We start from the raw sequence: 13,585 nt of genomic DNA, 5'->3' as shown, positions 1-13,585 counted from the left end.
CCTCCTTTCCAGATGCCTCATATCATCAATTATCACTCCCTCCCTGTACCAACCCTGATGTGCTTGTTTCATGACTATTTGATTGTCACAGTCAATTCCTACATTTTGCACATTGATGTGCCAAATATAGATAATCCTTGCCCACAACTGGCCCCAGAATTTTTGTTGCTAAGCAAGACGGTGTGAATTTTGCCCTATTTTATGACTTTTCTTGCTACAGCTATCAAGTGAATCACTGCAGATGTTAAATTAGTAACACCATTATTATGTGAATCTGGCTTCTCCTTTGACTTTTCTTGTCAGAAAGTCATGAAAGGTGATCACATGACCCCTGGGCACTGCAACTGTCATAAATACATGCCAGTTGCCCAGCATCTGAATTCTGATCACATGGAGATGCTGCAACAGACATAAATGTGAAAAATGGCCATTAGTCACTTTTTTCAGTGCCATTGTAACTTTGAACAGTCACTAAATGAATGGTTGTAAGTCGAGGTCTACCTGTACTTAGGGAGAGCTGGAACAGTATCAACTTACTCATTAAATGCATGAGGAGACCTTGAAACAACAGCCATCATCTCGCCCTAGCCTAACTAACAAAGCAAGCATAGGCCAAACCACAACCATTTCCACTTTTCCAACATACAGCTCTCTCAAATATAATATTTTCCAGGATTAAAAAAAGAAGATTGCAAAGAAAGAAGTTCTAGATTTCTTATAGTAATGATTAGTTTAATTTTAAACAATAAGCATTTCCACTTTTTTTTTTACTCTTTTCCTGGCCTATTAAGTGTAGTCTTTTGGGTGGGTATAAATTATTTTTACGAAGTCTGAAACTCTGCAAAGAGACCAGCGGATGCTATTGATTACAATGTCATTATTTTGAAATAAGCTATTCATTGATCATAGATAACACCCGGGCAATCTGAGAAGGTTGAATGAAAAATAGAAAGGTCTGGCATTTAGATATGCTGGCACCAAACTATCCTTATCAGGAAAAAGATGAGAAGGCTGATCCTTTTGGATAACTTAAGTCATCTCTATTCTCTTTCTCTTCCAATGCCGACCGTGCATCTAGCAAATACTGCTGCCTCTGAATGATTTAAGTTCTGGCAAATTACAAAATATTCAATCACAGGATATGCCATGATTTAACCACAGTTACAAGCCATGTCATGATTTAAAACCAAAAACAACCTAGGATGCTAGAAAACGAAACAAACAATGCATTTGCATAGATTAACAACATAATTTAAAATGAAGAGGAATAAAAATTAGCAAGCTTGTCTTAATGAAGGTTTCAGAACGACGTGATCTTTGTATTCTAAAATTCAGGAACGTTGCTAAAGAAAATGGTATGCTCCCGTCCAAGGCTGGCAATAGTTCTAGGCTGTCTTGGTGCCTGCTTGGTAGGCCAATAATATCCTGGACCAGGAACTTTCTGTGCAGAATAAGATACAAACAAGATCATTGTGAAATTAATGAAGGTAGATTTCGATAAGAAAACAACAATGCTAGTATTCATAGCTCAGATCTTGTTTAAATCACTCTGAGATCTTTTTTTTTTTAATTTCTTGCTACCCAAAAAAATAAAACAAAACCCACCTCCAGAGCAGGTATTACTTAGACTGGTCTATCTGGAATCATTCTGAGTTAGAGAAGATCATCTAGGTAGGAATATCCTGTTAATTTCATCTTTGAGGAGTATTTTTTTAAATATTGAAATAAGGAATATCAGACCTTGTAACTAGCTATTCTGAATCTCCTTCTCTTTTGGTTCTTCCTGTCTGCTGCATCATCTCTCAAACTCAGCAATTTTAAGATGCTTGGATTTCAAACCCCCCCAGAATTCTCCAAGCAGTAATGTAGGTTCACAGCATAGTAAGCTTGTCTAAGTCTAAGATGTCCTTAGCAACCATAACCAAATTCAAGTTGATTAGAATTACAGTCCTTGAATCATAGACTTGGAAACAAGCCATTAGGCTATCAGGTCCAACTTTTTTCTCAGTGCAAGAATCCAAATTAAATTATACTAACATTATGGTATGACTCACATGATTAAAGATAATGGATTGTATTCATCTACCAAACTGAAGTATAATGTCACAACGTGCCGAGTTTTCACAGTAGCTTTATATTTGCTGCCAGTGAATATTAGAAAGCAGGATGAACAAGCTTGCTACTGCAGGATGAATAGTGCTAAATGAAATATTACACAGGTAGTCCTAGATTTACGGCCACAATTGAGCCCAACATTTATACTGCCAAGTGAGATTAAGCGAGTTTTGCCTCATTTTATGACCTTTCTTGCCACAGCTGTTAAGTGAATCACTGCAGTTGTTAAGCGAGTAACCTGGCTGTGGAGTGAATCTGGCTTCCCCATTGACTTTGCTCATCAAAAGGGCACAAAAGGTAATTATCACATGACCCCGGGACGCTGCAACCATCATAAATATGAACCAGTTGCCAAGCATCTAAATTTTGATTACATGACCATGGAGATGTTGCAACAGTTGTAAGTGTGAAAAACGATCATAAGTCACTTTTTCAGATCCATTGTAACTTTGAATGGTCATTAAACAAGTGGTTGTTAAGTTAAGGACTAACTGAAATGGACTAGAATTCCCCCATGTTTGGGCTTCATTTTGATCTTTCAAAACTGAGCATACTTGTGATGACCCAGGGTGGGATACAAAATAAACACAGTAACAAAAACAAACAAACAGGTGAAGCCCCTTTCAATCCTTTACTTTGCTTCCAAGCTCCAAATATCCTTGACTGGAGACAAAAAACTCCTACACAAGCAGTTACAAGAAGGAGGAAATGCCATTTAAATTATAAAGAGTGAAAAACAACAAAACCAGGCAAGGTAAGGGCTTGAAGACATCCACAGATATTAGAACACACACTGGGAAGGATGCCAAACTCAGAGAGGAACAATAAACTAGAGATATTTCCATGCTTTGTTTCCAGCACTCGCCCATATACATGTCTGTCCTCTTATCCAGTTGTCACAGCTGCAGACCATGAAGAAGATCAAGGCTCTCTCCTCCCAGTAGACCACGTCTCTCCCTTATCCTCTCCTCCCTGTATGCCCTAGGATGGAGATGGGACAGGCCTGGGTCCTCCTCTGACTGCCCAGCCGGCTTCTGCCCTTCCCCAGCCTCCTCCACAACCTCCGGAACCACATTTCCACTCCCTGTTGGCTGTTCCTCCTCTCCCTCAGAGTCAGTCTCCACCAGGGGCATGACAACACTTCCTTATTCCAGGTTGTCCAACTTCAGAAATATCCCAGGTATATTGTTAAGTGTCTCATCAGGCAACCAGTCCGAACTTCTCCATAACTGGGTTTTATTTCCATGGGTACAAGTTAATAATGCCTGAATCTAAGTAACTTTTACTGTCTCCATGTTTTCCTTTATATCTTGCAAATGCTAGGTGTCCCTCACTGCACAAAAGAAAGCTGAAAATCCAAAGGCTGAAAATGGAATATCTCCAAGAAAGTCAGGGATCCCAAATCAGCCCTATAGCTGCAAGCACAGATTGAGCCATTTTCAATTTTATACTCACCGTGTGGGCTGGCAATATTCGTGGTACTTTTGATATGAAGGACGATCGTATTGGAACTGGTTGGACATCCTTTATTTCATAATCCCCTGGGCCTGGACCGTGTTTCTACAATGTGATAAAATGCTTCTTTTTTACAAGTTCCATATACATAAATACTTCCATAACACTGTTATTTCTAGCATGCTGTAGTCTTAAACACGTTACTCTGCTGAAATAATCAACATTTTTACTCAGTGCAACACAGCTGCTCAATACTTGAAATACATGCAGCATATTTGATAGCATGGATAACATTTGCAACATTTCAGTGGGTCATTTTATTTGTACTGTTGGAGAATTATACCAAATAAGATTAATAACCATGAAACCAGTACAGATCCTACCCACCATATTCATTCAATTAACAGATTCTGAAAATCTAACATAGAAACTGAAAAACTAACTTAAGATGCCTAGTAGTGATATTCATCCATCAATTATCTAAATAGCATTTTCTAATTCTATGCAGTCATCCTCCAGTACCATCTACTTGATTTCAACCACACGATGACCATAAAAATTAATGTAAAGGACACATTTGGATTTAGGAATCCTTTGCAGGACCAACATCCGGGGTTAATCAGATTGGACTCAATAGTTTGCACCTTTCCTAATAAATGCTATTCACATAGATTCAAGACCCTACATTGATTTGTTGGCCAAGATCACAAGACAAGCTTATTAAACAATAACAACTGAATCTGTGCATATCTAGAAAAGTATAAATCAAATCTTTATACATAAACAAAGTGAACATTCCATGTCTGAATTGTCCTTTTAAATTGGCACCTCCTTTGCAGGAACTTAGAAGGAAATCTTTCTTACTATATGACCCATTCTTAACTGGAGATCCCAGGAACAGAACATGAGATCATGTGTTGCCTATTAGTAAGCTATGAGTCTTTGTACCGCAGACAGTTTAGGCAGAGTTGACAAAGATGGTAGGACAAGAAAGAACTGAGCCATATCCAATGGTGCCTTCTCTCGTTCCATGTGGACCTCTGCACAAGTCTCTACAGCAAACCATAGTGATGCCAAAATGATAACCAGTACAATTATGTAATCATGAAAATGATACAATTATGTATTTGCATTGGGACCTCTATGTCTTTTGCATCATCACACACATGTTGTCCTTTTCCCCCTCCACCCCACCTTGTCCCCACCACACTGAGAGCCTACCTATGAGAACATAGAAAGGGATGAGAAATAGAATGGTCCAGTTAATTCAACCCCGCTGCCTCCCTGGGCAGAGGGAACCCAGAGGAAAAGAGCTGTTTTGTTCTAGGAAGATTAGAAAGAGCTAAGTAACATTGACTGGTTTTGACAGGTTTGCAAGCCTCTGGAGTAATTACACGACATCAGCTTTTGGCTTGCAAAAACAAATAACCATATTTTAAATGTACAAACAACTGACACCAATCTTTTGCTGACTCATTTGCTAACAAAGGCATTTGCACTGATCAATCCATTCTCAACCACCTGGGGACAAAAGTGACACCAACTAGTAAAGCAATAATTTATGTATTGTTGTAAGACAAGAAAACAAATCTATTTATAATTTGGACATAGGCTAATATTTGTCTGTTGTTATTTCTGTCCTCCTATGTTAGCATCTGTCATGTTCCTTTGAGCATAACACTCCTGCTTTTGTGCATATTTGAAATAATCTCATTTTCTATGCAGGTGTGTTCATACTTTTTTTTCATTGGGCCAACTCAGTTTTATTCTGTTTATCCAAGATAAAAGTTTAGGAGGATTTTCGATACAAATATTTCTGAATTTTTCAAGCAGGCATAACACAGTGGCATTTTTTAAAAAGCAGCCAATGGGAAGTAAATCATAAGGAATTGTCATGAATTGTAACAACAGATAATTTAAGAACCTTTGATAAGCATATAGTGCATTTTAGGAAAAAAAATCAAGTAGCTACAAGAAAAAGACAAAATAGAAACTTTCAGGACTACATCATAATAAAATACAAATTAGACCTATCAAATATAACACAGGTTGTCCTTCTTTAATCACAATAATGGGGGTCATAATGTCCATTACTAAGTGACACAGTCAAAAAGTGCAATGTTGTGTGTCTGCATCGCTTAGAAACATCAATTCTATCACCTTCTGGTTTCAGTCATTAAGCGAATCACTGCAGTTTATCAAGCAAGGACATCATGTCACAAATGGCAACCTCCTGCCAGCTTCTTCATTGATTTTGCTTATAGGAAGCTGGCAAAGAAAGTCACAAATGGCAACAACATGACCTTGGAACACTGTGATGGCTGGAATTACTGAAGGATCAGTTGTAAGTACAATTCAATACTATCACAAGTTTGAACAGTTGCTGAACAAGTAATTTTTAAGTGAGGACCACCTGTACATCAGTATAATAAATATATGTACAACATACAACTTTTATTTTTATTCTGTCAGTTGTAGAAATATATAGTTTTTGATAATCAGATTTTACAAAATGGTGGCCCCCAGATGATTTTTAGGTAAAACTCTGCCAGACAATGATTTTAGCTTACCTAAAATCTAAAATTTAAAATTAGAAGGAATATGCGTTGGCAGAAAATGTTGAAATTCTTCAACATATTTCCTGAGATATATCTGCCACAGTTTTTCCCTCACTGCACAGAATATCTTCACCTGCCAGATGTCAAGCTCGAAATTGTCATAAATCTTCTTGCGCTTCAAAAAAGGCATGACATTAAACAAGCAGGACATTTTGGATATTTAAAAACTCTACACATGGTCAAGCACCAGTTTTAGTGGCCAAGAATGAAGCAAGACATTGAGGATTATGTAAAGAGTTGTGCCACGAGGAAAACCAGAACAGGAAAACCTCCAGGATTATTACAATCTGTAGCTGAGCCATCCTGGCCTCGGGAAGAGATAGGGATGGATTTCATAGTAGATTTACCTGACAGAGGGGGCACACAGTAATTTGGACTGTAATGGATTTATTCTCCAAAGAAGCTCATTTTATTCCATGTAAAGGTCTACCATCAGCCAGAAAATTATCCAAAATGTTTGTGAATCATATGTATATAGACTACATGGAGTGCCTCGCAGAATCATTTCAGATAGAGGAGTTCAATTTACTGCAAAATTCTGGAGAGAATTCATACAAGCAATTGGGTCCTTTCAAGGTCTGAGTTCAGCTTTCCACACCCAGACCAACGGATTGGCTGAGAAGACTAACCAAATGATTGGACAATATTTGAGATGTTATGTAAATTATCAACAAACCAACTGGGCTGATTTGCTGCCATTTGCAGAGGCTGCTTATAATAATGCTGTCCATAGTAGTACTGGGTTAACACCTTTCGAAATCAATACTGGGATGGAGTTCATTCCCATGCCTGAATTGCCGAAGGGACCCCCCCGACATCCATGTCAGTAACTGAGTGGATGGATGCAATTAAGGACTCTTGGGAAAACACAAAAAAGGCTTTGAATAAGGCAGTACAGATTCAAAAAATGCAAGCTGACAAACACCGTTCCCAGCAGCCACAATTTAAAGTGGGGGATAAAGTTTATTTGTCAACTAAATATTTAAAGTTACATTTACCTTCTAGAAAATTAACTCCAAAATTTATAGGGCCTTTTCAGATAAATAAAGTAATAAACCCAGTAACTGTGAAACGTAATCTCCCTAAGTTGTTGGGGAAGATACACCCGGTGTTTCACAGTAGTTTATTAAAGCCGATTGTTATTTCTTCCTTGAGGCCTGCAGAACAGGCACCCCCAAAGCCTTTGTTCATTGCAGGCCATGAACATTATGAAGTTAAGAAAATTTTAGATTCTAGGATTTTCAGGGGGAAGTTACGATATTTAATTTATTGGAAAGGCTATCCATTTTCACAAGCGACTTGGGTTAATAGCTGGAAAGTAAATGCTTATAGATTGGTGGGGAGATTCCATGAAAAATATCCACACAAGCCCAAACTGAATTCTGTGGGTGGCAGAGGAGGTTAAAAATGTGCATTGTATGATTGTGTTTGGCCTAATTTCAATCTTTGTGTTTTATGTCTTTGCAGGGGTTTCTTTTTCAATGAGAGAGGGCAGCCTGTCAAGCCCGAAATTGTCATAAGTGTAGCCATTTTAGTTTGTCTTAGTATATATTCTTTTTCTTATTTTCCCTATGGTAGTCATGGGAGAAAAAGTTGCGGGCTTGACACATTCCTGAGGGGGGAGGAGTGGAGATAAAGAGAGTGTTATGGCTAGGGTATCTTCTTTCCCATAGGAAATGAGCTGTCCGGGCTTGGGGCCCTGGAGGTGGAGATTTATGACATCAAGCAACATTGGATTACTTCTATTGGAGAATGTGACTTTGGGGGGGATGTTTCTAACTTCTAATATTGTGGGGTAATTCCGGGTTGGATCAGATCCAGAATTACCATGGACTTTGTCAATTTGATGTTTTCCTAAATAGAAATCTTTTTGAAGATGGACTTTGTTATTTTTCTTTTAACATGGATTTCATTACTTGGAAACCTGACACCAGACATATCTAAAGATGATCAAAAGCATGTAAAGCATGTAAAAAAGAGGTGGTGTTCAGCAGGTTCTTACCAGTTCTGGAGAACCAGTAGCAGAAATTTTGAGTAGTTCGGAGAACCGGCAAATCCTACCTCTGACTGGAGATTTTACAGTATCCTTCCCCTGCCACGCCCATCAAGCCACACCAACAGATCCAGTAGTAAAAATGTTTGAATCTCATCACTGATGTAAAGGGATGAGGAAGACTATTAAAACAGTACTTTGGCTCAAAGAACTCAAGAGAGGCCCACAGATGTTCTCTTTATTGTTGATTTTATGTGCTTAAATTAATAAATCTAATTATTCTTTGGATTTTCCCAGTCCACATACAGTATAGTGGTCCCAGAATTCCTCAATTTTTAAACTACTTTTTAAACCCTTTTTTTCTTCATAGTCCACCTTGAAATGTGTTTCAGGAGAAAAGAATGGGAAATATTGACTTAATAGACATGAACTTGAATAAATTTTATCTCTAAAAATAAAATAAATAAAATAAAATAAAAATCTGTTGTTAAATGTTGGTTTGCTTTGCATTCTAAACCATCTTCTTGCTACACCTGAGACAGAAACTACAAACACAAGCTCACTGCAACCCTATCTCTTTATGCAGAATCTCCATCCTGTCTATGCCTATCCCAAAACAATGGTCATTTTTTCCCAATACAGTGAACAACACATGCAAAACCATGCTCTGGGCATCAATAGCTTTCACCTGCAAAGAACACCCAGGTTGCAGCTGTTGCAAGACAGGCAAACAGTAAGATGTCAGTTCCAGTTCATTTGTTGCAAAATATTGGATAGCAGCTGTATCAATAACTCATTTAAAGAGTAGTTGTTTACATGGAAAGGCTCTTCTGTCACAGGAGGCCACCTGGCATGAGGTCATTAATGAGATCCTCAAGGATTTTCAAATGAAAGGTTAACATCTATTTAAAAGCCCAAAAAATAATCCTCAGACAATTCACATTATACCTAGTTTGCTGCTGCTCTTTAGAATAAATTCTGAACAGCTAATGTAATAGATAGATAGATGATAGATAGATAGATAGATAGATAGAGATAGAGATGATAGATAGATAGATAGATAGATAGATAGATAGATAGATAGATAGATAGATAGATAGATATTCTTCCATTATAACCCTTCAAAAATCTGAAAAAATAGAAGAACTAACTTGAATTTAACTTCAAGTTAAAAATTTAACTTGAAGTTAAATTTGTCTTCTTGTTTTTCCAAAGCTTATGATCTTTGCTGATATCTCAGAATTAGCCATGTATTTTAAAAACTATAGGCATTTAAATCCTAATCCAAACAACAACAAAACAGTGATATGTTGCATTTTTTAAAAGAATCATACAAGCAAGGATAGCTTTCTTGAAAGGAAAAAGGTGAATCTCATCTCCCAGGGAAGAGGCCTAGCCTATAATGCCAATGAAAAAATCCAATATGTTTTAAAGCTTGCTGGCAGCATCCTTCTAATTGCATAAACACTATGGTGATCATGCTTCTCCCTAAATACACTTTTTGCCTTGATTCAAAACAGGACCATTTCAACCTGACAGCGATCATTTAGAACTCAGTGGATAGGTGGTAAAGTTGATCTAGACACAGAACTTAGAGAATGGTTTGAGAAAGGATTTGCTTTTCAGAGGGTATGCTCTTATACCTTTTCTCTTGCTGTTGCCTCAGGGTGAAAGAATATTATGTTCTGAAACCACACAAAGCTTTACTAAACCTATTTATAGGATACAAAACCGAGGTGATTATGTGCACACAAGCAGCATCATACTTTCTAGCTTCTTCATTGCAAGACAGAAAAAAAGTTTGGGATTCCAAACAATTAGATAAATCCAGCTACAAAATTTAGAATTGAAAGCATAAGATGTGACACAATGGAGGGGGAAAATTATACACATTTCCTCAGTTTTCAACAAACAAAGGTTTACAAGGCCCTAAGAAGTATATAGTTTCACTCAATATTCTTCTTCTTCTTTTTCTTCAGCGTTTGTCTCGCGCTCGGGCGAGGTCCGCTAATGTCCTTATCTCCGTGCGCATCGGACCCGGACGCAGTCGCCATAGCTTTCTCACACGGTGCAGGTGCGCCGTGCTTTCCGCGTGGACCATTTCGTTGATTTTTGGCGCAGGCCAATGGTCTCCTGCGCCCGTCGGTTCCCCCGAACGCGGTAGCATTGGACGTGTGTTTTGTAGTGGACGTTTCCACCATGTTGATGCGGCATTTGAGTACTCCAGCCGACCTGTCGCGTGGGCCTGTCGTCGGAGGGTCTGTTCTCAGTTACGGTCAGCGTTTGACGGCTTCGCGCATCCAGGGGACACCACTTGGAGGTGGCAGACCGCTCGTCCCCTAGTTTCACTCAATATTATATAAACATATTGCCTCACTTCAAGGAGAATCCATTGGGTGTTCATGAGAAGGTATCCATGTTTGTTTAAATATGTAAACAGACCCCAAGGAAGTATCCTGATTAAGCACCAGGCTCTTATCTCGCATCTGACCCCCTGCATATATATTTGTGTGCTTGGAGAAGTCCTTCCTATCAAATCTAATAGATATGTCAGAGAAGGGAGGAGAGAGGCGTAAGTCCACTGGAGTTGGAAAGCTATAACAAATTTGAATAGCAAAAGCAAAACTTAAGATTTATATACAACTTCTTAGTGCTTTATAGCCCTCTCTAAGTGATTTATAAAGTCCTCACAAGGATGGAAGGCTGAATCAACCTTGAACCAGTCAGAATTGAACTCCTGCATTCTAACCACTATGAACCACCATGGTTCATAAATAAATATGTGATAGTCTCTGTGCAGTTATTCAGTGCTGAATGGAATGGGGGAAAGTAAGGCTTGTGTGCAATTCCCATCAACAGAATCTAAAGTGAGTTTGTATCTTGTTTATTTACCAAATACAGGTTTAGTATAGCTAAAAGCAGAATTTTGCAAACTTTGAGGGGGGAAAATGAAAAGTATTAGCTTAAATTACACCATAATGCTTATGTTTTGTGGTCCATACCGCTCAGAGATCACTCACAGCCTAATGGCTCAACTGGTAAAAGATTCTGATTTGGTGGGCTGCCAAATGTAGATCATAAATTTAGCTAGGTGGTTTCCCATTTGGCTAAATCAGAGCTGCATAAGCTCTTTATATGGCACATACCAGTTGGTTTTACATGTGTGCTGGCAGGTGACCAGGCCCAAGAACAAAGAAGAGGCAGAGGAAGAACAAAAGCTAAAATGGGTTTGTTTAGTGTAATAGCAACTAAAGTTAATTAAAATTGCAACTATAGGTAATAAAAATAAACCTATGTATCCATCCATACAATATGCAAGTCAACATCATTGATGACAAGGGAGAAAATGTACCATAGCTTTAAGGTACTACTTACAACCATGGACTACATATTGTATATTCCTTTTTAGCATATGTCATACATGTGATTATGATAAAATTGATAGGGTTTAATCACAGCTACCATCATTCCTTTTTAAACCAAGGATAATGGTGAGCAAATACTTGAAGGGACACCTTATTGCCTTTGCCCCTGACAACTTTCCCTTTCTTCTTCTGAAATGTATGAATACATGTGGTATAAAAAGCAAACAAACTTCCAGAGTTAAAAGAAGACAAGGATTGCACCGGAGGGCACCATGAAACTTTGAAATCCTGTTTTTAAGTTATTGATCACTCCCTAGAACCTCAACATGAAGCAATTCCTGTTGGCATATAAAAGCTGCAAGCTCTCCTTCCACTACCATCATTTCAGATACATATTGGGGAAAAACTCAGAAAGTCACAAGTGACTTCAAAAAAAGCATACCTTAGGTCAGGGTTTTCAAACTTGACAGCTTTAAGACTTTTGGACCTCAACTCCCAGAATTCCTCCTCCAGTCATGTTAGCTCGGGAATTCTGGGAGTTGAAGTCCACAAGTCTTAAACTTGCCATGTTTGAAGACCCTCACCTTAGATAATAAATGCACCCTTGCAGAATGGTGGCATGAAAGCATAATACTATTAATCATGGACCAGCTGGAGACAAAATTAATAATATAGAGGAAGAAAACAGTATAATCTGACATTTCCACCCAAAGAAAATCATTTATTGCTTTCCAAAAGCTTGCCTGGATTCCTTCTCAATAGCTTAGCTATCTTCCTTTCCATGGTTCAGATTTTTTTGATGGCTAATTTCAGCAAAATATGCCTTTTTTCTGCTCAGCTGTAAAAGGCATGTGGGAATCACTGTCATAAACTGTCATTTCTGTGCATGAACATGTGTTAGGAGCAATGGAACTGTCACATTCATTCCCCCACCAATCCTTTGGGGTACAACGCCTTTCACTTGATAACACATTTTCACAGATAAATATGAAGTGGGAAAATACAACACTGCTTTGTAATAGAGGGAAAAGACAGACACATTTAATTAGAAAACTACCTCAGAATGACGGAGATAACATTCTTGCTAGGCACCATAACCCAATACTTACAGTATGTGTTTTTATAAACCTCTTGCCTAAATACACTCTTATTGATTTGACAATCATTAAAAAGTCACAATGCATTAAATCAATGGACAATCTAGTCCAGGCTCCTGTTACTCAATCATGGCCATACATCATGACTACCAATAGTGTTGTTTTACAGATACTCCACAGTATTTTGGAGCAGAAAAAGTCAACTAGATACAGAGCAAGTACTTTTGATTCAATGCCCCTCTATCCCAACATATGGAGAACCCTGGGAATCGTAGATGGCTGAGCTTGTTCATCACAGAACTACTATATAAGCCTCAAGATACACCTTGATTCAGAGTTGTTGGCAACACCTATGTATAATACCTTTCTCATTCTACTTTTCAAGTCAGAGAACCACAGTCAGCATGCTACTTGAAAGCAGCAAATTCTACAAATAAATTTTGGTCTGGGAAGCAAAAGCTTTTTTTCCCATTGAAAAAGAACCTATTTCTTATCATTCCTACTCTTGTAACAGAAATTGCCCAAGTTTTCCAATTACAGATCAATTGAAGTTTTTTTCTGCTCGTTTCAATGTTTTTGGAATTTCAATTATATTGCTACTTTATTATAATGAATTAAATTCCATCTACTACCATTATAACTGCTGCTCCTGATTATTTCCTTCTCTATAATATCATTGCTACTGCTGATTTTTCTGTTGTTTTTTTATATCTCTTTTTCTAATTCATACACCAACAAGGAACATATTATATAAACTCTGTTGGGGTACAGTTGCCCCTTTTCTAGGTAGGACAGCTTAACCACTATACTCAGGTTTCTATGATATTCTTTTTAGCAATAACAATAACACTTAGACTTATATACCAATTCACAGTGCTTTTACAGCCCTCTCTATGCAGTTTACAGAGTCAATCAGCATATTGCCCACAACAATCTGGGACC

At 38.0% G+C, this 13,585-nt stretch overlaps 1 protein-coding gene across 1 annotated transcript in view; it reads right to left on the bottom strand.

The window, feature by feature from the left end:
- Positions 1–722: 722 nt before the first annotated feature.
- STPG4 (sperm-tail PG-rich repeat containing 4) overlaps positions 723–13,585 on the bottom strand; it is a 34,065-nt gene continuing 21,202 nt past the window's right edge. Inside the window, exons 7-8 of the mRNA XM_087922968.1 lie at positions 3,571–3,675; positions 723–1,441 (exon numbers count right to left, since the gene is read on the bottom strand). Coding sequence (XP_087779094.1) covers positions 1,325–1,441; positions 3,571–3,675 — 222 coding nt within the window. The 3' untranslated portion in view covers positions 723–1,324. The remainder of the gene's footprint in view (positions 1,442–3,570; positions 3,676–13,585) is intronic.

The sequence above is a fragment of the Pseudonaja textilis genome, chromosome 1, assembly GCF_049901715.1.
Source record: "Pseudonaja textilis isolate UNSWEBS1 chromosome 1, rPseTex1.2, whole genome shotgun sequence".
NCBI classification, from domain to species: Eukaryota; Metazoa; Chordata; class Lepidosauria; order Squamata; family Elapidae; genus Pseudonaja; species Pseudonaja textilis.
This window is presented reverse-complemented; position numbering and strand designations above follow the sequence as displayed.